The sequence below is a fragment of the Oncorhynchus gorbuscha genome, linkage group LG24 (genome assembly GCF_021184085.1).
Source record: "Oncorhynchus gorbuscha isolate QuinsamMale2020 ecotype Even-year linkage group LG24, OgorEven_v1.0, whole genome shotgun sequence".
In the NCBI taxonomy this organism is placed as follows: Eukaryota; Metazoa; Chordata; class Actinopteri; order Salmoniformes; family Salmonidae; genus Oncorhynchus; species Oncorhynchus gorbuscha.
The window spans coordinates 18,421,614-18,447,460 of record NC_060196.1 but is presented as its reverse complement, the minus strand read 5'-3'; the positions used below and the strand labels follow the sequence as shown (position 1 = coordinate 18,447,460).

The 25,847-nt window shown below is 40.9% G+C and overlaps 1 protein-coding gene across 6 annotated transcripts in view; it reads left to right on the top strand.

The window, feature by feature from the left end:
- The window catches only part of tmem131l (transmembrane 131 like), a 90,411-nt gene that overhangs the window by 12,814 nt on the left and 51,750 nt on the right, over positions 1-25,847 (top strand). For all 6 annotated transcript variants that reach the window (XM_046325280.1, XM_046325278.1, XM_046325277.1 and 3 more), the window contains exon 3: positions 7,703-7,743. In XM_046325280.1, coding sequence (XP_046181236.1) covers positions 7,703-7,743 — 41 coding nt within the window. The remainder of the gene's footprint in view (positions 1-7,702; positions 7,744-25,847) is intronic.

Here is a 25,847-nt window from a genome sequence, read left to right as displayed (position 1 = left end):
ACGTGGGTATAACCAATGAGGAGATGGGAGAGTCAGGACTTTCAGTGCGATCTGCGTCAGAAATGCTAATCAGTTCTATTTTAGCCCTTGGCATCGCAGACGCTTGTTGTCGCAATAATTGAATAACATGGATTTCTACATTTATTTTGCGACGTGTCCGTTCTGGTCAGCATGTTACTATGCTTCTGCACCTGAGATTGGCCCCTCATTTTTCTTCGTAGTCCAAATAGGATGGTTTGGAACTGTAGATCCCTGCAGTTGTCTAATTTGCCATGTCATCGTTCCTTCATAAATGTTCAGTGTAGAGTCAAGTTGCATAATAACATCAAGGCCTTACATTGATTGTTGAAATGATCTTATCCACACCCCTGCATCAATCTTCATTGGATCAATAGATATTGATATGGTGGTTGGGTTTGTTTCATGTCTCCCCTCCACACATCTTCTTGCCCGTGTACTGAGGACATGTATATTTTGCTTAAGATATGGGCAATACAGTGACTCAAGCACCCTTATCTACTGCAAAGTTGTTAACCATCACGTTCACATATATTCCATCTGATTACATATGTTCACGAGCTGAGATGATAAGTAAAGCGGGGGTCTATTAGTTTCCTTCCACAGCATCCAGCAAACTTGCTGCTGAGCCAGACGGAGCTTCTTACATTTCTGCATCAGCATTGTATCATTGTCCCGTTTCCCCTTAGACAGACCTGGCTTCTCCTGGCCATTCTTCATAAGAACACAATTTATTTTCCGACATTCTCGTTTGATAGTGATCAGAAATCCGCAATAATGACATGCACCAGGTTTCTCTTCCACTGAACAAATAATGTTGTTTCACTCGGAACCTGCACAACTCTTGATACCCACGTCTCGTGGATGCATCAAAGTTTTTGAACATTTGTCCTACTGTTTTGGGGATGCTGATTTATGTGTGATTACTGTCACCGGAGGTTTGTCTTCACTACCTTTTACAGCCTGTGTTCTGGTTGGCCTAAGATGTCATTCGTCACTGCTGTCAGATTCTGTTGACTCAAAGCCATGCAGTGCTGACCAGATGCTTGAAACCCGATCATCCTTGCGGAACTCAGCCTAAGGGTAGATTGAGGGAACAAAGGGTCCACTTGTGGGGGTCAAGTCTATTTTTTATTTTTTTTACGACCCTAGCCTGTAATTGTTGAATTTCTTCTTTCAAGGTATTGAAATGTTCACCAAGAGCTTTCAAACTATCCTTATCGCTCTGCAATATCCTGTCATGATTCGCCAGAAAGAATTTCTCATCCCGTTAACCTACTTTGGCTATAAAAGTTAAAGACCGTCTTGTCTTTGTCAACGAGTTAGACATCTGTATTTTTCCTCAAGCTTTTTGTATTTCGGATAGATTCCATCTTTGTCAACAATGACGGAATATTTCTTTATTCTCTCGTCTACACTCCTCTACTTTGAAATGGTTCTTCATATCACTAGACGGTGAATTTAAAATCTTTTTCATTCTCACATCCGGAGGAGCTGTTAAGTGGTTTTCTCACTTAACAATGGCATTATATTAACTTCAAAAGTTGGATCATATATCTCTGTTTTAATATATTAATTTAACCCCAAAGAATGTGTGCATGTAACCCCTTTTGAGGACTCAAACCTCTTCTTGAATACGTTGTCTCATAAATCGTATGTTCACTTCAAAAAGCTTGTTGAAGACTTACATTAACCACATGTGTACAAATTGCTACTCTACTAGCAACTCCTATGCAACAAGGTTTCACAAAAAGGACTAACCAATTAATAGAGGACTTGAACCCCTGTAATAGAGAACAAAGACCAAGGACTTGAACCTTATATCACAGATATGTATCACTCATTGCATGCACTAATTTGAACCTGATTTGGTTCTTTTTAAAATGGTATTGGTCTAGATCAGCCAGCTCTATGCCATCAATCGGGAGATTGGGAGTCACCTCTTAAAGTGGGTCAGCCTTATCTCTTTCTTCTGGATTAACACAGTTGAGTTTTTCTTGTTGTTCAGACAATTCATCCGGGTCACGGCACCAAATGTTAGCAGTTGTTACTCTTAAATAACACTGACTCCAAAGCAAATCAGTGCTCCCCAATAGGTTTTTATTCATATTCAAAAAGGAGGAATCATGTGGGGAGGTAGATGGTAGATGTTCATGCTCCCTCTGTGCTTGGGTGATTCTCCCGAAGTGATTATCTCCAGTGAACAAAGGGACAGGACAAGTATCGTATTTCAGGCTCACTGTATAGACAAATTCCTCCAATGTCTCTGACCCTTTGCTCATTAATCCCCTATTACAGAAAAAACACTATTTCCAATGATCGTTAGTACTCTATTGACCTCTCGTACTCTGCCTTGTGTATTTATCTTCAAAATCTTCCTACACAACCATCACAAGACCCCCCCCCCACACTCAAGGTGAGTGTGACTATCCAACACACATGCCAAAAGACAAAAAAAAGTACTGCAAACATGGGGGAAAAAGGGGGAAATGACAGATCTTCTTTCAGAAATGCCAGTTGGCTTTTTGTTTCCTGGCAGAGGGACTGCTTCAGACTATCACGACATGCTCAAGCTACAGTGAAATTGAAATCTAATCATCTACACCTGGGATGTAAAATGAGCACGAATGCCATTTGTAAATAATAATACATTTCAGCTAATGTCACGTGCGTAACCAAGTTTGTTTGAGAAGACAATTGTGTATAATTTGAGTTGTATATCAGTTGCTTCTATATTGTTTTCGTAAGTAGTTAATTTGTATGTAGAACCAGTACATTGGATATGCCTAGGCTAAACTTTGAGGCACTTGAAACACTTGAATATACCCTGTGTGTCCCGACAATACCACAATGTTTGAGAGGGGTTGGTGTTGTAGGAATTTAGTTTTTATAGTGAACAATCATTTTTAGGCACATCCAGTTTGCAAAAACAGTACAGTTACCACATTTGGACACTTTGACGAGGTTGAAAGGACAGTTGAATGTAGCCTGGGTACCCCATACCACCACAATGTTTGAGTGAGGTCGATATGATAGAATGTGTGTTTTAATACTGAACAACCAGCAAATATGTAATAGCACTGGAATTATCTAATTTCCAGACATATGCCAAATTGAAGAGGTTTAGGGACACTACTTAAACATCTGCCCATTTCTAGTAGTTAGGTCTATCAATGTGTTTCCAGCTCTGGGCATCAATAATGCACTTAAAGCTTGTCAATGAAAGATGACTTATCATTTGTATTTTTTTTTATTTTAAATGGTTCACTTGTGTGTGCTTGATCTTATGTGTTCTGAATTATGTAATTGAGAATGTGCGCTCTCGTCAGCACACTGTTGTTCAGAGGAGCTAGCCAACAGCACAGCTAACACAATCGCGTCAAATTATGCCAGCTGATTCATGATTTTGACTGGCTGAGAAACGCAGCCTGCCTATCTGTCTCGTCCCGACACCTTCATTACTATGGGACAGCTGGAGATCAAATTTGAATATTGAAACAATGTTGCAAATGTTGGAGAGACCGACAGCAAGGATTATTTAAAATCTCCGATGTTAGTCTAAATTAAATAATGTCTGTATGCTTTTTATAGTGGCGATCAAGTTCATAAATTGCCTTGCTGGTCTGATTAGACAGTTGATTGCGCAGTCAGATGGAACGGAGTAAATAGGCATTTTAACATCATAGATTTAGCCGGTGGTAACTTGTGGAATAGACACCGGCTGGGATGCGGTTTTAACCAATCAGCATTCAGGATTAGCCCCACCCGTTGTACAATTTAAACACATTGCATGGCATTACATTTCATAACACACTAAGTGTGTGCCCTCAGGCCACTACTCTACCACATATCTACAATACACAATCCATATGTACTTGTGTGTAGTGCTTGTGTTAGTATGTGGATTGCAAGGGGTGAACAGATTGCAAGTCTGATTTATTGAGTTCTCCATATGGTCGATATTAAAGGGAACTTCATTGAATATAATAGTCTTTTAAATTCAATATCGATGCACAATTTCTTCATAAAATGTCAAATGGGTGCAAAATGCACTTTGTGGTACAACCTATTTTCTGTTGTTAGATCTTAATGGAAATGAAATACATCTGTTTTGTTTCCTTGATAGCGTTTATGCCAAAATGCTCCGATGTCCAAACTGTATTTTTACGATAGATTAGCCTAATCTGATTTTAAAAAGTCTTAACTCATCTTGAACAGCTATTACGATAATTACAATGGAAGTTAACTACGTCTGTCTCTTTGGCTCCGTTTAGATAGGCAGCCCAATTCTATTTTTTTTCCACCAATTGGTGTTTTGATCAATCAACTCTGAAAAAGTTCTGACAAGAAAAGATCTAATGTGATTTAGACAAAAGACCAATTAGTGGAAAAAAGCTCAGTATTGAGCTGCCTGTGTGAACACAGTCTTAAGAAACAACAACAGATCACCATTTCCATGCTTTGTTAAATGTTTAAATTGAGTTTGATCCATGAGTGACTAGGCGTACAGTGGGGGGAAAAAAATATTTAGTCAGCCACCAATTGTGCAAGTTCTCCCACTTAAAAAGATGAGGCCTGTAATTTCCATCATAGGTACACTAAAACTGACAGACAAAATGAGAGAGAAAAAATCCAGAAAATCACATTGTAGGATTTTTAATGAATTTATTTGCAAATTATGGTGGAAAATAACTTTTGTTATTGACCAAATGCTTATTTTCCACCATAATTTGCAAATAAATTCATAAAAAATCCTACAATGTGATTTTCTGGATTTCCCCCCCCTCATTTTGTCTGTCATAGTTGAAGTGTACCTATGATGACAATTACAGGCATCTCTCATCTTTTTTAAGAGGGAGAATTTGCACAATTGGTGGCTGACTAAATAATTTTTTGCCCCACTATATATGCATGCAACGTTATGTAGGCTAGGTAGATTAACCTACACTAAAACACACCGCCCTTCAACTATACTGAACAAAAATATAAACGCAACGCTTTCAAAGATTTTACTGAGTTACAGTTCATAAGGAAATCAGTCACTTGAAATGAATTCATTAGGCCCTAATCTATGGATTTCACATGACTGGGAATACAGATACCTTAAAAAAATGGCTCACAGTGGTGGGCCTCAGGATCTCATCACGTTATCTCTGTGCATTCAAATTGCCATCAATTTAAAAAATGCAATTGTGTTCGTTGTCCATAGCTTATGCTTGCCCATAGCTCCACCGCCACGATGGGGCACTTTGTTCGCAACGTTGACATCAGCAAACCGCTCGCCCACATGACGCCATACACATGGTCTGTGGTTGTGAGGCCGGTTGGACGAACTGCCAAATTCTCTAAAATGAAGGTGGCTTATGGTAGAGAAATGAGCATTAATTTCTCTGGCAACAGCTCTGGTGGACATTCCTGCAGTAAGCGTACCAATTGCACGCTCTCTCAACTTGAGGCATCTGTGACATTGTGTGAAAAAACTGCACATTTTTAGAGTGGCCTTTGATTGTCCCCAGCACAAGGTGCACCTGTGTAATGATCATGCTGTTTATTCAGCTTCTTGATATGCCACACCTGTCAGGTAGATGGATTAACTTAGAAATGCTCACTAACAGGGATGTGAACACATTCGTGTACTTGAGAGTAATACGCTTTTTTGTGTATGGAACTTCTTATTTATTGGACTGATAGCCTGCGTCTGAGGGGAGGGAGGGATCAGCGGTGAGGCTGCCGGTCACCAGACTCAACGTCCCTCTTCGCTGAGAAAGGAGAAAGTCTTCCAGCTGATAGCGAAACAAACTTAAATCACACTGCATTACTTCTGCCTCATGCACCAATTAATGTTGTGACTCCTATGACCAGAGAAAGTGAAATATTCCTCAATATTTAAAGACACAAGCTGCAAATCATAATAATATAGGAACGCAAGGCATTATTGTTGGGTTTTTACGTACATTTTTGGTGATTGACTAGGAATGGCTTGGAGGTTGGTGATCACTGCTGTAAAGAATTAGGTTTTTTTTTTTCTTCTGGCAACACCAACGCCTCCATTGTATAAAAGGGGGCTGCATGCACAAAGTTACTACTGTACTTTAAAAACAACTATCCCCACACAGCCACTCTCCTCCCGTTGTACAAAAAGTCAATGTACTGCTGAGAGCTCGCCAATGTGACTCATGTCATGGGCCCCAGATTGTTCCTATGGAAGTGAGCTGTTCAATGGTAGCAACGAGTTCGGCTAACACTCCAGTTTACAAAGCTGTATGTAATAAGAAAATCTCTGTGGCTCTTACATTTAGGGGATAATGCCAGAGAAGCCGATGTTTGTTTAGATTATGTATTAGTAACACTGGCTTCGAGGGCATTATTTATTTTTTACTTAACATTTAATTTAACTAGGCAGTGAAGAATAAATTCTTATTTACAATGATGGCCTACTCCGGCCAAACACAGACGACGCTGGGCCAATTGTGCGCCGCCCTATGGGACTCCTAATCACGGCCGTTTGTGATGTAGCCTGGATTTGAACCAGGTACTGCAGTGACGCCTCTTGCACTAAGATGCAGTGTCTTACAACGGGTTACTGACATATTCACTTAATGATTGACACATTTTCAGAATTTTCAATCTTCCACAAGATATTGTCCTGACACACATCTCTGCTTGTTACCCAAGCTGGCTGGTCGTTCATTCTATCGGTTCAGTTGCTAGAGACGCGACCCAGTCGTTCTCCATCTATGGATGCGACACAGTCGTTCGTTCTAAATGTTCCATTGCCATAATAGCTGGCAACATTCTTATCCCTTGTTAACTAGCCAACTATGGCTAACTTAGTCACGTCAAAATGTGCAGCCAGAATAACCACAAAGTAGACTCATTTGTTTTAGCTCTTTTTTTCCTTCCTGATTTTAACTGGCTGAGAAACGTTGCCTGCCTGCCTGTCTGGTCCCGACACGTTCATTACTATGGGACAGCTGGAGATCGAATTTGAATGTTGAAACAATGTTCCAAGTGTCGGAGACAGACAGCGAGGTTTATACAAATCTCCACTGTTGAAAATGTAAGGTTAGTCTAAAAGAAATGTGAGATAATGTCTAGATGCTTTTTATAGTGGAGATCAGCCCAACCAATCAATTTATAAACTTGATGACAGTGGATTGCGCAGTCAGATGGAACGGAATAAATAGGACTAGACACCGGCTGGGATGCGGTTTTAACCAATCAGCAATCAAGATTACACCCACCCGGATAAGAAGTACATCATGTACCCGTGCATCTGCTTTGAGTATTAGTGTTGTCACAATGGGCCACCATTCACCTTAGGAGCATTTAGAAAGATAGTCATTTTAATTTTTTTCATACGGCATTCCTTTTATCCAAAACATAAATGTTATAAACGTACAAACTTAGACTGCAGCTAATTTGTTGATTCATTTGGGTTTATTTAAGCCTAACACTCTTGATTGATTATATTTGTCCATTGTTTATTCATTATCAAGTGCTGAAATCCTACTAATGATGCTCATCATACTAATTTGCACTTTAAAACAATGACTCAATATAGAAACTATTAGGCTAAACTGTAATTACAAGACTAATATATACATTCTTTAATCTGCTATGTATTTATGGAGGTTTAGTTGTTGTTTTGTAATTTAGTTGTTTTGTTTGCTTGTCTACGTAGGTGGAAGAGCGCAGCAAAGGCAGTCTTCCACTGGAAGAGAGGTAAGATCTTCTAATCCTTGATATCCCTTGGCGACGACAAACCAACATTCTTGTTACGTTACTCATTTTGTTTCACTCACACCACGCCACACAACAACCATAGGTGTGGAAAATGGCAGATAAATAATATCCCACTATGATCCGAAAGGATTTGCTGTCTTGAGTGGAGAGAGAATGTAGAAACAGCCAAGTGTAGTTAAGTTAGGACTATGGAAACAAACCACTGCATGCAGTTTAATCGAAGCTTGGATTATGACAGGTGTGCATCTTTCAGATGAGAGAACCAAAGTGGGCGAAAGACCAAACTGGGTGTGGTGTGCAGAGTGGAATAGGACTTGTGTTGTTAAATCAAGCATCATTTTGACTTGTCACACAAGTTCACATCCACTGTAATGTGTAGCCTACATGTATTCCGATGCATTTATAGTGGAGATGCACGATATATCGGTGAAGATATCGGAATCGGACGATATTAGTTAAAACTGCCGACATCGACCCGATGTCTAGTTTAACGCCGGTGTGCAAAAACAATGTCAAAGCTGACGTACATACCTTTATAACGTAGGTACATGACGTAATGACTGTGCAACACAGCATTCCTAACCTAGCCCACAATGTGTGCTGTGTGGACCGAGCAGTCATTTGAAAGAGTAAGAAAATTTGAGCGAGAGACCTCAAAGGTGAAATCCATTAAACACCAAGATAATGGCATTCATTGCCCTTGACAATCAACCGTTCTCTGTCGTGGGTGATGTTGGCTTTCACCGACTGGTCGAGCACCGGTACACTCTACCAAGTGTTCTATTTTTCAGATGTTGCCCTACCGGAGTTACACAGTAATAGCGTCACTGCTATTCGCTTCACGACTGACATTTGGACCAGCGATATCAGCCCCATGAGCATGATGAGTCTGACAGCACAATGGGTTGATGAGGATTTCGTACTGAGAAGTCTTATTTCATTCTCATGAATGTGCTGGTTGTCTGAAACTTGGAAACATGAACACACTAGCTTGCTCTATTTGGACAACTGACTCGGGAAATAAGCTTATCAATTGCGTCTGCAGCAGACGTGATACTCTCTGTCACGGCATTGAAACGCCTGCTCAACAGGCATTCTCTCTTTACTCTGTCGCCACATGCTCGTACAAGTACCACTACTTTGATGCAGACAAACAGGGCTTACGTGAAATGTATGAACAAATGAACTACGAAACAGCACAGCAAGTAAGTGAAAGAAATCAGTTTAGATTGTTTTACTGGTAATGGGGACAAACGTAAATGCCAACACAATAAGTTTTTGGGCAGTGTGTGTGTAACCTTTTATTAACTAGGCAAGTCAGTTAAGAACAAATTCTTAATTACAATGACTGCCTACCAAACCCGGACGACGCTGGGCCATTTGTGCGCCGCCCTATGGGACTCCCAATCACGGCCGGATGTGACACAGCCTGGATTCAAACCAGGGACTGTAGTGACGCCTCTTGCACTGAGATGCCATGCCTTAGAACGCTGTGTGTGTGTGTGTGTGTTAACTGTTGAACTGTACTAGAATGTCTATGCCTAGGCTATATGTTTTAGATACTGGAGCTCCAGAGGGGATTCTAAGAGGGCCTTATTGGGGCCTTTTCAATATGGTGTGGTGTTTATGTTGGTATGAGTGTGGAGGGCGTGAACACGAGTGGGAGAGGGCGAAAGAGCGGCACGGTAATACATTCCAGACTCATTTTAGAACTCCTTTAAAGAAAATGCAGTCGAGGTCCATCTGACCAGAGTTTTTATTTTATTTTTTACTCCAGATTGCGAAAAGTCTCCTTTCTTAACGAATAGAACATTGATATGTAATACATCTTGACGGCAGTTAAATGTGTTCTTGTTCCATGAAAGACTGGAAGCATAGATGCCAATAGCTCATTTGAATGAAGTGTTGACCCTAGTGCTGCGTTTTAAGATAACAAATTGAATTGGTTTGGCAATGACTGAAGGAGTGAGGACATTCCACATTCAAGCACATACATTCCACATTCATACTGTGAATATAGGCCTATTCTTTGTTGTGTTTTCTGGTTAGCCATAGCACTAGTGACTAGAGAATGACATTTACAAGACAAGTCAGAACTGCACTTCTTTTGCTATCAAATTTCTTTGATCTAACATATAGCTGGGACTGTCATGGCAGCCACTGTTGGCTAGCTGCGTGCTGCTGGTTAGTGTCAGCTACTTCTAAAAGCCCCCTGACAGTCAAGAAACAGAGCCCTGAGTCTCCTGTGTGTACTCAACTTGTCACTGGCACTGTAAGTGGCCCCAGTTGCTTGCTCACAAAGCCCTGAGGGAATGATGTTTTGTATGGGAAGTTGGCATTTGATTTACTATCTAACACGTAGCTAACCTAGCCTAGCCTACTACTTAGGCTGTTGCTAAAAATGTCCCCCAGTACAAACACACTGGGAAGGTGTGGAGTCCTTGGACAGGGCTAACATTCAATAACACTGAATTTAATACTAAACAGTGCTGCGCTCCTCAGCGCATTGGTAGCAAAATGTCACTTGATGACTTCCTACCATCTCCTTATCAGTAGCGATACGAGCTAACCGTGTGCTAGCAGGATGCACCATTTTAACTTCAAATAGCTGTTGATTGATTTCCTTAGGCACATTCCCTCCAGACCCAGTGTGGAAGTGTCTCTGAGCCCAGAGAAGTGATAGGAAAGTGTGGACAGGCAGTGCTGGTTGAATCCCCTCGACCTGGGGACCAGGGCTCCAGAGCCTCTTGTGCTTGGGTTATCGTACCTCTTGACGCAAGGTGCCATCACTCTTATCCCACCTTGAAAATAGGGTGGAGATAGAGGGAACGGGTCTGAGCCAATGACCTTGCTGTTTGTGCGTGTGTCAGGGTTTCCGTTAACAAACAATTGCCTGGTTTTTCCCCAAAAAATTATAGCGAAAAGCTGATAAATAAAACTGTTGCCTGGCAAAATGCCTGGGCAAAAAAAATACATTTCAAGATATGCCCATCAATGAATAAAAAATATTATCAGTCAATGTTTTAAATTGGCCTTTTTTTTTTGTGTTGGATGAAAGCGGTATTTCTCCTGCAGTTCTTCAGTTGGTTGCTGCTGGAGTTAAAAAACATGCTTTTATAAGCCCATTCATTGCACGACAATTCTAAATGCGATCTCATGTTAACAGTTTTGGTGCACAATTAAAACAAGCTACTATTTTTTTCAACTGGTAATTGAAGTGCTCCTCCCATTCAAGTGCATGCAACAGGCTATCAGTGCATCACCCACCACTTTACAGTGTGATTGTTTTGAAACCTGAATGTTTTATTTCGTATTTTGAGGCATGTCTTACCTTATTGTATAAAGACTTCATAGGCTAGGCGGCATGCGAGTTTAAATTTTGGGGAAGCTTACAATTTATCCTACCGTTCTGCGTACCTGTTATAATGATTTCCATATACACATTTTCGTGGAACAGTTTCATTTCAATAAGGACGCCCCCCCCCCCCCCAAAAAAAAAAAACGATACCGATATTTAACATTTTAGTGGCCTTTTAAGCATTCTAGTACAGTTAAATAGTTGACACACACTGACCCAGAAGTTATTTTGTTGGTGTTTACCAGTAAAACCTATTTCTTTCACTGACTGCTGCTGCTTTGTTGTTCGTTTGTTCAGTCTCAACCAGAATTTCATCATACATGTCAAGCAGTGAAGTTTCAGCTCTGTCCATGTTTCTTGTCTGCATTGAAGTAGTGGTCCTTGTACCTAGCATCGAGCATGGTGGCGACACAGTAACAAGGCTCTGACAGAATCCCACCGAATCGCTTGTTCACAGCCTCTTGTACAGTACTTTTGTAAGCTTTAACCCCACGGTCTGTCGGCAGTTTTGAGCAGGCTTTTCAATGCCGTGACAGAGAGTATCACGTCTGCTGCAGACGCAGTGGATGAGCTTATTTCCCGAGTCAGTTGTTCGAATGGAGCTAGGAAGTGTGTTCATGTTTCAAACATTGTTCTCAAATGCCATTGAAATGGCAGGAGCGGTATGAGAAGCAGCACATTCTTGAACATGTATTATGGCTTTCCTCCGTACGAAATCCTCGTCGACCCATTGTGCTGTCAGACTCCGCATGCTCATAGGGTTGACATTGCTGGTCCAAATGTCAGTCGTGAAGCTAATAGCAGTGACGCTCATAGCAAGTAGCTCATGGATGTGCGTTCCAACAATACTGTGGAACTCCGGTAGGGCAACATCTGAAAAATAGTTATTGCTTGGGACCAGTCGGTGAAGGCCAACATCATCCACGACAGAACAGTTGATTGTCAAGGGCAATGAATTCAATTATTGGTGTTTAATGAATTTCACCTTTGCGTTGTCTCCCTGAAATGTTCTTACTCTTTTCAAATGACTGCTCTAATTTATATCATTTTGGCAAATTTAATTTCCATTTACTTCTCTATTTCCTGTTGGTTTTCATATGAATTTTCTTTCGTTGTCCAGAAGCCAAAGACACAATCATAGTCTTATTAGCAACCCATTCTAGTTATTGAGTCTTTATTCCCCCTCTTTCTAAATTGAACAGATTTTCATCTAGATTTCTTTCATCTAGAGATTTCATGAAATTAAAGTCTTCCCGGTCATGTTGTCCTGCAACACATTTTCCCAACGGAAATCTTGGTGTGCGTGTTCTTCTTTATCTTGCTAGCTCTCTGTCTGGGTCACTTGCTACTGTGTTTGTTTGTGTGTCTACCTGTCTGTCAGCTGGTCCCATTCCACTTAGCCCTAACCCATATCTCTTACACCATACAGATGTGCAAACATTAAAAGTATAGGGATCCAGCTAGGACCAGCTGTGTGACACTTGCTCTGCTTTCTCCACTTCGTTGTTATGTTGTTAGTCCTCTTTCCTCCCCAGCCGTTGCTTAGAGACCAAGGGTCTTGACAATGAGTGGTCGTCATAATCTTAATTCAACTCATTCTAATTCAATGCTATCGTCTCCATGGCTTTGATCAACATTCTAGAGAAGGGCCGGCTTAAAAGAAGGGTCGCACTGAACTATCAAGTGTACTTCGCTGCATGTCGGTGCTCTAATCAGCGCGTAAAGTGTCCACGCAATAAATGGAGTGAACCTGCAGGCAGCCATATAGCATGTGCTAAGTCAATCGTTCAATTCACCCTACATGCATACATTGGGGACAGAGGACAATGTCAGTTTCTTCCCTTGCTCCTTGATCGGTATTGTCTGTACAGTCATACATAGTAGCACCGAGCAAAGCTCGAGGGAATGTGGTAGTCCTCTATTAAGAATCTTGTAGGTGCATTGAATATGCCTCCCACCCACTGCTCCCTTGCAGTCTTACTTTCTTATTTCAATGAAAGCCACCCTTGGTTCAAAGCTGAACACCAAACTAAACTCCCACCCTGCTATCATCTCATAGCAGATGTGTTGTGGGTAGTGCACTGTGGTTTTACAAGGCTCTAAAAGCACACACAGTGTCCTATCAGCCTGGTGCAGAGCTGACTTACACTAGACAGCCCTCTCACGTTTAGGAAATAGAGATTACACATTTCACATTACAATTACAGCCATTTCTGACTGAAATGTTACTGAAATCCCTAATTTGGAAAAATATTTCCTATTCTCTAAACCCCTTGTTCTCTTTTTAAGTGACACATATGCATCACATACACATGACCAATAGCATATCATAATCACATCAATAAATTGGTTATAACAAACTAAGAACACTAACATGTGACAGTAAAATCGTTGCAGACGACGTGACAAACTCGAAATGGGGGAATGTTTACTGGTTGCTCAGGAGGTTAAGGGGAAGTCGGATGTCGAATATATTTGATTAGTTGTGGAAAATACTGGAGATATAGAAAAAAAAGATGTAAGGAGAAAGTGCTGCCTGCATATTGTGTGTGCCATACAGGTGCTGTTAGATTACAATACACTTTTTCTGACCGTTTGGAACAATGTAAACAACACTATAAGCGTACCAGAGTCTTTAACGTTTTTTTTGTAAAGCTATTATTACAGCAAATACTGAAGAGTCACATTCATTCGTTAATATAATTTCTGAAATCAACTGTTTAGGAACAGTTTAGGCCTATTTGTTTACGCAAATTATTTAGTGGTCGCTTCATTTTACTACTAAAATGCTTGATTGCATTTCAAATCATGAATGACTCGTGTGATGACATAACCAAATGAATGATTGATTGATACAGTAGCCTGTAAAAGTATTTTATTAAAAGCCTCACTCTTTTAATAAAACAGGATGTGCTCTTAGGCCTCCAGCTCAATGATGGTTATACAAAGCTGCTATACTAAAGCCTACTAATGACATTACTTATTATAGTGATCATCATCATCATAATAATAATAACAAGATCAAGGAAAAAGGAGGGTTATTATAAATATAATTGTTCTATTTGGAACAGTGTAACAATACTAAATAACTAATACCAGAGAGGCTGGTCCAGCCTTTTACGGCATAGCAAAGATTAAAAACAGACATTTTGTTTATCCGACGTGGTTTTGTGAGGCTTGGCGCTCACGGAATCAGTAGGCTATTAAACAAACACTCAAACAGAAGCAGGATCGGTCTTATTTCTGTCTATATATGGATGATTTATAAATCCAGGCACCTTTAAGTTAGGCTATTGATTATAGACCTACGTTAGTCTCCGCTCTCCTCACTTTTCTTAGGTAATTAAGGCAAGGGTTGTGTTCTCCGCTGCTTCCTCCACCGCATTGTTCTCAACACCAATATGCTGGTTTAAATGTGTGCACATAGCAACATGGTCTAGGAAAAGGCACCAATTCAACAGCGCACTGATGCATTTTATAACTGCGACAGCGACCACTATCTAACGCGGGAGAAAACGCATTTCTTATCAAATAATCTCATTTTTATTTGTGTTGCACCGTTCTTACATAATGTAACCATATACAATTTCAGTAGCACATGTCATAGAGTGATGGACTGTGCCATCCCCATGGCGTCCACAATGCAGCAGTCCACTCAGACTTTGCTACTGCTCGACTAAAATCTACGATAATCAACAGCCTATCGACCAAACAATCGACCAGTCAACTAAAGGGGGTCAGCCCTAACCCACATCCATCATTTTAGGTTCTGGGTATAAAAAAAAAATTGAATGCATAGTTTCAGTTATTTTCCTACATTGCGCATATTGCAATTGTCAGGAAGATTTGATTTTGTTAGCAGGTTTTGTTATTATTAAATGGTGGTTTTGACCAACTTTACCAACCTGTTGCATGTTGCTGAGGGACAAATGTTCTGAACCAAAGCGATGTCTAGGGCCTGGAGTTTTTCTCTTCAGTTCTTCCTGATCAGGTTGCGTTGTCAGGGAAACCCCCTGGCTCTATGTTATACTCTACACAAGGTGGAGTGTCGTATGAACAGCTGACCAATTTTCTCGGCTGGTCCTCACCTCTCTCCCTTGAAGCATGTTTGATGGTTTAACTGGTTCAAATAAGGTCACCGCTAATGTTTACTTTATTTAGGTAGATCCGGGGATCAAATGATGACCGAACATAACTTATTTCTGCACTGTCTGTGGACAAAAACAAGGTCTGGGGCACACACCATGCTTGCTGAGGAGGGCCTGTGGCTTTTTGAAAATAAACACGCAGGAGAGTGGGTGCCCCACACGCAGGGTAGCTCTGCTCTCTCTCCTCCTTTAACAAACAGTAGACCTATATAAAGCCACCTGACCCTGTGTGTCTGAGTGAGGGAGCGTGCAGTGTCGTCATCCTAAAAGGTTTGCTTGTCCCCCCCCAAGTTCACTTTCTCTGTGCACGCACCTCTTCCGCATTGACAAACAGAGCTGGGGTTAATGCTATCTGACAGGGTATGAACTAACTAGCGATTATGACTGTGGACTGACGGAGATAAGAGGTGGAGAGCAGCCCTTATGTAATGGAGAATAACAATGGCCTGACTCACATTGATTGGTGTCCTGGGCTCGACTTGAAGTACAGCCCTTACACTTCTATTGAAACAAGGGACATTTGGCTCCTTGTTTTGTTTTTTACTTGTTACACATGGTCAGGGAGGAAGCTCCCAATATTTGAATAGCAGTGTTTCTTATTGTGAATTGGTCACTCTGCTAGTTCCTTATTGTTTGTTGCTAAATACTGCTTTGAGTCTCAGCATATTGTTTTGTAGTCTTAGCCTATATTTGGTAGGCACCAGAAAATATTAAAAGGCTAATTTAGACGGAGCACAATGCAGACAATATTTCTACTGAACCAAAATATAAACACAACTTGTAAAGTGTCCCATGTTTCATGAGCTGAAATAAAAGATCCCAGAAGTGTTCCAAATCAAATCAAATCAAATTTTATTTGTCACATACACATGGTTAGCAGATGTTAATGCGAGTGTAGCGAAATGCTTGTGCTTCTAGTTCCGACAATGCAGTGATAACCAACAAGTAATCTAACTAACAATTCCAAAACTACTGTCTTATACACAGTGTAAGGGGATAAGGAACATGTACATAAGGATATATGAATGAGTGATGGTACAGAGCAGCATACAGTAGATGGTATCGAGTACAGTATATACATATGAGATGAGTGTGTAGACAAAGTAAACAAAGTGGCATAGTTAAAGTGGCTAGTGATACATGTGTTACATAAGGATGCAGTCGATGATGTAGAGTACAGTATATACATATGCATATGAGATGAATAATGTAGGGTAAGTAACATTATATAAGGTAGCATTGTTTAAAGTGGCTAGTGATATATTTACATCATTTCCCATCAATTCCCATTATTAAAATGGCTGGAGTTGGGTCAGTGTCAATGACAGTGTGTTGGCAGCAGCCACTCAATGTTAGTGGTGGCTGTTTAACAGTCTGATGGCCTTGAGATAGAGGCTGTTTTTCAGTCTCCCAGCTTTGATGCACCTGTACTGACCTCCATATGCACAAAAAGCTTATTTCTGTAATTGTGTATTTTAATGTTAATTTCTCATACATAAGCCACCTCCCAGCGTTGTTTTAGATCATTTGGCAATAGACCACGTGTAAACGTGCCAGCCCAGGACCTCCAAATCCGCCTTCTTCATCTGTGGGATCGTGTGAGACATTTCTCTTAGTAAGAAAGCCCTTTTGTGTGGAAAAACTCATTCTGATTGTCTGGGCCCACCCATGCCCGCGCCCCTGCCCAGTCATGTGAAATCCATAGATTAGGGCCTAATGAATTTATTTCAAATGACTTATTTGCTTATATGAACTGTAAATGAGTCAAATTGTTGCATGTTGCGTTTAGATTTTTGTTCATTATAGTAACCATTTCTGTGGTGTTGAAGATATCTGTATCGTTTAAATGCCTTCATCACAATTTGTTTGACCACCAAAGTGGAAATATTGTGGGAGGAAGTGATGCCATAGCCAGGAAGTGTGAGCGTAAGAGTGTGGATTTCAGCTATTTCTCAACTGGATGTTGCTGCCCACTGTACATTAAGTGCTTGTGCAAAAGACTGGGATGTTCCTTAAGATTTTGTTATAGGCTGCTTAAGACCTTATTCTCATCGACTTGGCACATGGAGGTGGTGAATGTTTCATGTTGCATGGCAGCTGTGTCATCACTCACTCCACTCAAGAAACTTTGTTCCTGACTGGGAAATTTGGAATGCAACGCGATTTAAGCAACCTGTGTTAGAAATAATATTGTGGTTATAGTTGATAGAAGCAAATTTTAGTTGCGTGAATGTTTCAATAGCGCAAATGATTTCACACAAAGCTGTTAAGATTCACTAGCTAGCTACATTAGCATCTAAGATGGCAAGCTAACATTACCACCCGCCAATGAATAATGGTGCATGTTTCTCATTATAGAATTAGTGACTGAACACAGAATGCATCCCTGTGTGTCCTACACATAGAATATCAGATTTCAGAGCGTGATGTCAGATGTCATATCTGAATGAGCGTGTGAGCAGCCAGCCGCATCCCCTAACCAGCCATTTGTCTACTTATCTGCTTCTCTCCAGACCGGGCGCCAGGATAAAGTGGCCAAGGGGACACCGTTTTTAGGGGGTTCTTGCATTGGAATTGTATTGAATTCTGCTTATTTCACACTATACCACAATAAACTATGTTCAAATCTCTCTGAGACAATTAATTGCTTTTGAAGTGACAGGTAGGCTACAGATTTCAGGCCAATCTCCACTGCGCTGTATCAGCAGAATTGACAGCGCCCTAAACGCTATTACTAAAATAATGCAAACCAAATGCTGAAAGTAGTAGACTAGTTATTAATGCTCGCAAACAAAAATACTGAATAGCAGTTTGGCATGGAATACCAACACAGCTGCGAATGCGAATAGCACGAAAGTGGTACCAAGTAGGTAGAAAGCAAAATATCAGATGGATAAAGGCATGACAAAATCTATGTTTAAGCTAGTTACATTAACAGTAAACAAACACCATAAATAAAAGGTGAATGGAGATTCAAATAACCTAAATCTAGACTACAACCTAGAGCGTCTGCTAAATGACTTAAATGTAAATGTACAGTGAGAAGCAGAGCTGTCTTGCCAAACAAAAAGACATGGAAAATCAGTACGATATTATCACGATACTTAGGTGCCGATACGATATGTATTGCAGCTCTCACGATTCGATACATGGATTTTATTGCAATTTGACGTTCCAAAAGTATTTCTCACCATAAGTCTGCTGCGGAGGAACGAGAGAGCCATGAGAATTACAAGTTTTGATCAGTCGTAGAAATAAGTGCTAAACGATGGAGAACAGTCCTCCCGTGTGGCTGTTGGTAGAGCATGGCGCTTATGTAAGTCACTCTGGATAAGAGTGTCTGCTAAATGACTAAAATGTTAAAATTCCTAAAACAATTGGTGTAGGTACAGCCAACTAGAGCAAAAACAATACTGCAATATTGTCAAAACGATACGATATAACGGGTCTCCAACAGGTTGATCGCCAAGCAACGGGTAGCTCGCCGTACTATTTTGAAAGTGCATGCAATTTTTATGCGTTTCCACCCCAAACTGTCAAACAAATCTCACAAGTATCAGACACCATAAACTCCCAGCTACTATCTAATCAACACAGCTTTGACATTATCCCACACCTGTTAGCCACTATTGGCCTAAAAAGTCAAACCTTACACAATGTCTGCCAATTGCTTTCCTGCAATATTGCCCGTCTATGTGATGCGCGCATTTGTTTGTCAGTTCGTGTGTATCCAGTTGATCTGATAAGTCTTTTGGCATGACAGAAATACTTTCCCCTAAACCTTATCAATGAAATGTTAACTGCAAATGAAGCTTACCTGGCAGAAGTATATCATGAGTAAGTATATCATTTGTATCTATTATTTGCACATTTTGAAGTGAAGCAGCAGCACTACACAACCATCACTAGACCGGCACATTATAAACAGCAATTTCATCACTTGCTGTAATTTGAAGATTGAAAAACAAAACTGAATACAATTTTTGAAAATATATCACCGATTTTATAGTTGTTTATGAACCATTATTTTACCAGGTATATTGACAGAACATAAACTATGTTCTCTTGTACACTTATTTGAAAGCTGGAATAAAATGAGGAGCTCATGACACTTTTACTGTTTATTTTGTTTAAGTAGCTCATACTAGAAAAGGTTGGAGACCCCTGCAATATGATATATTGTCAAAAATATTATATCGATATGTACTGTAACTATCGACCTAATGTTTAGGCTAGGCCTGGTGGATGACACTGTTGTGTGCATTGCCAATTCAAATACACACATGGCATTGGCATTGCCCATGAACTGTGAACTTCTGTCACCTCTGCTCTATCTAGAGTGTGAACGATGATCTAAGTAGTATGAACATGATACATGAACATTAACTTGGGTATTAATTCACTCCACTCTGTGTTCACTTCCTTTTAGATGGTATACGGGTTGTGTCACAAATGGCACCCTATTCCCTATGTCGTGCACTGCATTTGACCAGCGCCCTAGGACTTCATTCTCTATTACTATTGACTACTAACCTCAATGTGTGGTATTTTTTAGCGTTTGGGCAGGTGATGACATCGCCCCCCTTTTGCAGTTGGTTGTGTTTTTTTTTCTTTCTCTCCCTGCTACAGCGAAGTGGGTATTGAAGCTGTGTGTGAAGTCTCTGCATTTAGCATGCTGAGTCAGGCGCACGCACAGAGGCCCACGCACAGAAGCACTTAGCACTGGCGAACGCGTCGATCACACCGACAGCGTCATTGCATTTTGACACACCAGAAGTACATTAATTTCCAATGGAACGCTGCGTTTGCCTTGCAGCGTTGCGTTGCAGTGCGTTCTGTGTGGGGCCTACGTTGGATTTATCGAACGTGTGCAATCCAACTGTATGCGTAGACGGCTTGACAAATGGTAGCAGAAGGTGAATGTTGAACTTTTTGTTGCACACATATCCAGATGATGCCGCGTACCATTTTCCACTATAGCGATGTCTGTGTGATCGAGGAGTAAGATAAGCCCCCTTCCTCTCGCCTGACCCGAGAGTGAGATCATTCCGTGGCTAAATCAATCATGTCAAATTCATGCCAAACCAAGCAGAAACACAGAAATGAAAAGGAACCAATATTGCCCTAAATAAGGGGAAAACCAAGATCATGCTTACTTTAAATCTAATGGATAGTGATTTTACGTTTTGAGCCGAGGAGTGATGGTAATGTTCTCTCGTGAAAGGAATTGACTTTTCAGTCAAACCTGTGGCTTTCAGTGTGCTAAAGCAGTGTCATATTTGCTTTGGCATGAAAATGGTCAGTACTGCTCAGATCTCCCATGGCGATCTCTGCGTAGCAGCTGTTGCTATGAGTCCATTATGCTAAAGCGCTATCTGAACTGATAGGCCTCAATGTATAGAGAGCCGTATCGAACCCTTTTTTAGGATATGTGTGTATTGTGTGTATGCGGCTTTGCGTGCACGTCTCCCTTTCCCCTATTTCTGCCCGCTCGTCTCTCCCTCCCTCTCTCGCTCCCTATCTGCAATGACCCAGTGCAAAGCTGGCAGCTGAGCAGTTGGGAGTGCTAATTTTCACACCTCCTGCCGTTCCTGCACCCACTCTCCTCTGCTCCTCTCCAGCGTCCCCGGAGCCAGCCAAGCCTCCTATTGCTCACCATGACGCAGATAGACCCACCACCAGCAGCCCCTCAGTGAGGTATTTAGGCCCACTAGCCAGAGGTTAACCCTTCAAATCTCGGTACAAATTGAGATTTTAAGGATTATAAGTAAGGGTATAAAATAAATGATTTTGTTCTGCAGGTAGTTTTACATGATCAAGTTATGCTGAAGTATCATCATGATTTAAAATATATTGTAAAAAATGGGTGTTTTCCAGTATAAATGGATTTCCGTTTGTTGTCATTGGCCTATTAAGGCTCTTCAGCCTCAATATCTTTTGAATAGCTATTGGTTTTTCCCTTCCCGCTTCACGTTGCCGGTGATGTGTCATAATGATCCCAGTGGGAGAGGTCTTACAGACTAGAACAATAGGGGCTACTCTGATACAATGACGTCGTTCCCCCACCTTTTACTCTACTACCTCTCATTCTCCTTTGGCGGTGGGGAAAAAGCTTTGTCTCACCATAATAGCACATTGTATTGGCGAGAGCAAGAGGGACGCTAATAACTAGTGCTCTAGCCGGGCTTTCATATTGTAATGCACACTTATGATAGCTTTGTTTCACCGTAGATATATTTAGCTCTTTCTTCCTCCCTTCTTCCTGGGGCGGCAGGTAGTCTAGTGGTTAGAGTGTTGGGCCAGTAACCAACAGGTTGCTGGTTTGAATCCCCAAGCTGACCTGAGCAAGGCAGTTAACACATTGTTCCCCGGGTGCCGAAGACGTGGTTTTTTATTTAAGGCAGCCCCCTGCACCTCTCTGATTCAGAACAACATTATTATGCGGAAGACACATTTCAGTTGTACAACATTTCAGTTGTACAACTTTAATTAGCTAGCACACAGCGCTATTGCCAGAGCTCTCCTCTCCCCTACAGGCAGGTCATTGGAGCCGTGAAACAGACACCCGATAATTGCGCTCGCACAGATGAGGGAGTTGGATACAAGACGGTCGTCAACAGAATTTGCCAACTGCCACAGTCTCAAATTCTTATCTCTGAGCTTCACTCTCTTCACGAGTTGGTTATGCTGTATGACCGACCACAAAGGGGTGTAGGCGAGTTTTGCCATAGCCAAGTAGGGGGAAAAAAAGCTATCATCATACATTGCTGAAAGTGCACTTGCGTAGTGTAAAGATATTAAGTTGATCAGATTTTTGAGACCTACTGCAGTGATTGTCAGGAATTTTGTGTTGACAATATGGCTTTAATTATTTTACTGTCAATGTTATTGTAATTTGATTGTTATTTAGATTTTTCATTAGGTTTTGCCTTTGTGTGCACTATTTTGGCCTATATTCATCGAACAGTAAATGTAATGTCCTAAAAATAACTTTGCAATGTGGCCTAGTGAGTGGCACTGGAGTGGAGCAGCGGTCTAAGTACTGCATCGCAGAGGTGACACTACAGGCCTGGTTCGATTCCAGGCTGTATCACAACTGGCTGGGATTGGGCGGTGCACAATAGGCCCAGCGTCGTTAGGGTTTGGCCGTCACTGTAAATAAGAATTTGACTTGCCTAGTTAAATTAAGGTGAAATAAAATAAGTGCACTCACGATGGCCAATGTGAAATTTTGCTCGCTCTGTATTTCAAAGCCATATCAGATATCTTGATTATAAACAGTGTGCTTTGAGCCCATTGATCGTTCTTTAAATATCTTTAATACCCGCAATTGCATTTTGAAATGTTATACAATCACGAGGTGCTCATTACAGCAGCCGGCCCCATCGAAACGGGCAGGCACAGTGGACGGCCAGACACTTTTATTGCAGGAAGGTTAATGCAGTTTACTATTTAACAAATCATGGTTTCATCCACCCAAACAATAGGATGATTGAGGTGACCAGATAGTATGTACAGCTCTCATCAGTGCAACCAATAAAATGTTTTACTCGCAGTCCAAGGGTAGCAAAATACAACTAGATGGTTTCAATCTGGACATCTGACAAATGCATTTTTAGTGAATGTGTTTGGCTGGGTACATGTGTCTGGCTGTAGAGGAAACCAAGTGGCAAATTTCAGCTTATCCTTATAATGCACCACACGGGTCGGGACATTAATCACTGAACAAGGTTCAGAGTTTATCAGTGTCAGAGCAGAGTTAGCATAGTTGTTGTTCATTCGGCGCCAAACTTAAGAAACGACTGAAACGGGAAGTGACTTCCTGGGCTTGTCCAATAATAAACGGTCAATATCGTTTTCCGTTGCGTGCCTTAATGAATACAACCCAAGTCAGAAGAGACCTTCCTGTATGTAAACTCTTGTTCCCTGTCAACAGTCTGCGCCGTGATGAAATCTGTTTGGGCCCAATTAGGCTGTTAGGACAGAGCGAAACAGTGGGCACCTGCAATATTCAAATGAACCCCAACTTCCTGTTGAAACCTGTACAGGTTGTAGACACTCTCTCCGTCTCTCGTTTTCTCTCAGTGAGCTGCTTTTTAGGCTCATTACTGTTTTTGTGACATAGGGACGTTTTAGTTGACTGAAGTTACTACACTAAATAAAAATATAAACGCAACATGTTTCATGAGCTGAATCAAAAGATCCCAGAAATGTTCCATACACCCAAAAGTGTATTTTTCTCAAATGTTATGCACAACATTTTTTACATTCCTGTTAGTGAGCATTTCTTCTTGGCCAAGATAATCCATCCACCTGATGGGTGGTATATCAAAAAGCTGATTAAACAGCATGATTATTACAAAGGTGCACCTTGTGCTGAGGACAATAAAAGGCCAGTCTATAAAATGAAGTTTTGACAATGTCTCAGATGTCTCAAGTTGAGGGAGCGTGCAATTGTCATGGTGACTTCAGGAATGTCCACCACAGCTGTTGCCAGAGATTTGAATGTTAATTTCTTTACCATAAGCCACCTCCAACATCGTTTTAGAGAATTTGGCAGTATGTCCAACCGGCTTCACAACTGCAGACCATGTGTATGGCGTTGCGTGGGCGAGTGGTTTGCTGATAACATTGTGAACAAAGTGCCCATGGGGGGGGTTATGGTATGGGCAGGCATAAGTTACTGACAATGAACACAATTGTATTTTACCGATGGCAATTTGAATGCACAAAAATACCGTGACGCGATTGTGAGGCCCATTTTATTTTTTTTTGTTACGGTATCTGACCAACAGATGCATAACTGTATTCCCAGTTATGTGAAATCTATAGATTAGGGCCTAATGAATTTATTTCAATTGACTGATTTCCTCATATGAACTGTAACTCAGTAAAAAAAAACAATTAAATTGTTGCATGTTGCGTTTATATTTTGGCTCAGTGTACATATTGAGCAACAGTTTCACACTGTCCATGTGAATGTGTAGATACTCTACTTTTACCTTGGTATCTAAGGAGATGGGTGGTTTTGAGTTACGTAAGAGCCTTGTCTTTTCAAGCACATTTAATCCATGGTGCATTTGATGTCTGCAAGCTATTTAAGACCTAACTCTTCATTCCCACGAATGTCACTTCTTTCTAGTCAAAATGCAGATAATGTGAAAATGGAGACGGCTGATCTTTCGTGGCATGTCGGATGACAGGTGAATTGTTGTAACCTTCAACGCTATGCAAATCCTGCCACGTAAAACATGTCTCAGCAAAGACTGTACATGTCAGACACCCTCATTGCAGCCATCTATAAGCCTAGATTGTGAGGGCTGGAAGCCACAACCTGCTCTGTTTCCTCTTTCGTACATGTAGCCTGGGAATTATTTTTGGCAAAGCTTCAATGTGATTCTGATCAGATCACATTCTGGACATTTTAAAGAAGAGTTAACAATGTAGCCTATTTTGTCGTAACGAGTTACCAAAAACTTGTAAGTCCTGATTGTGTTGTCTAGAATTGACTTGTGTCTTGTTGTCGCTACATCCGTAGCTTGATGTTAATGTAGCTATTGATGTCGCAAGTTAGCTGTGAGAGGGTTAACTTGGGGCAGAATGTAGATTTCATAATTTCATCTCTAGGATCCGGCTGGCAAAGTGAATGGCCTTGGGCTGTTCTAGGCTATATATTTTTACACTGGCTGTGGCAAGCCTCCTGACTCACTGGGCACTCATCAGTCAGTGTTTTTTTTTTTTTTGAGGGAAGTAGCTCGCACAAGACATGGCCTGCCTCAGTTTGGAGCAGGGTTTCGTTTTGGGAACTGTGGCACCGGGCATTTGAGTGGCAACATTTTAATTTACCGGAAATTTCAGAAATGTACTGGACCCATATGCATTGGGTGCGTGACCTGATAATGCCTTCCACCCACGTTGCTCAGAATGACGACAGGAATGACATTTTAGATTATGGTCATTTATATTAACAGAACGTGTAAGTCGAGGATGCAACAATGTCTTACTGAATTCTAACGTGCACTTTGAAGACATTTCCTCAGCAAAGACAAGTAACCAACAGCAAAATCACTAGCCTGTCAATCTACTATCCCACACAGTAGAAAGGTTTACCTATTCTATTGGTCACCTTGTCGAGAAAGAAATACCCTATTCCAAACAGACTCTGGGACAGTTGTGAGATGATATATCCCAAATTAATAGATATTTAGCGCAATCTGACAGATTTTACACTTAAAGGCTCTGTATCTGTATGCTGCCAATTTAATTCCACAAATGTATATTTTGTTTATTTTATTTCACCTTTTATTTAACCAGGTAGGTTAGTTGAGAACAAGTTCTCATTTGCAACTGCGACCTGGCCAACATAAAGCGTAGCAATTCGACACATACAACAACAGAGTTACACATGAATTAAACAAAACCTACAGTAAAACATTTAAACAAAAAGTCTATATACAGTGAGTACAAATGAGGTAAGTTAAGGAAATAAATAGGCCATGGTGGCGAAGTAATTACAATATAGCAATTAAACACTGGAATGGTAGCTCGGCAGAAGATGAATGTGCAGGTAGAGATAC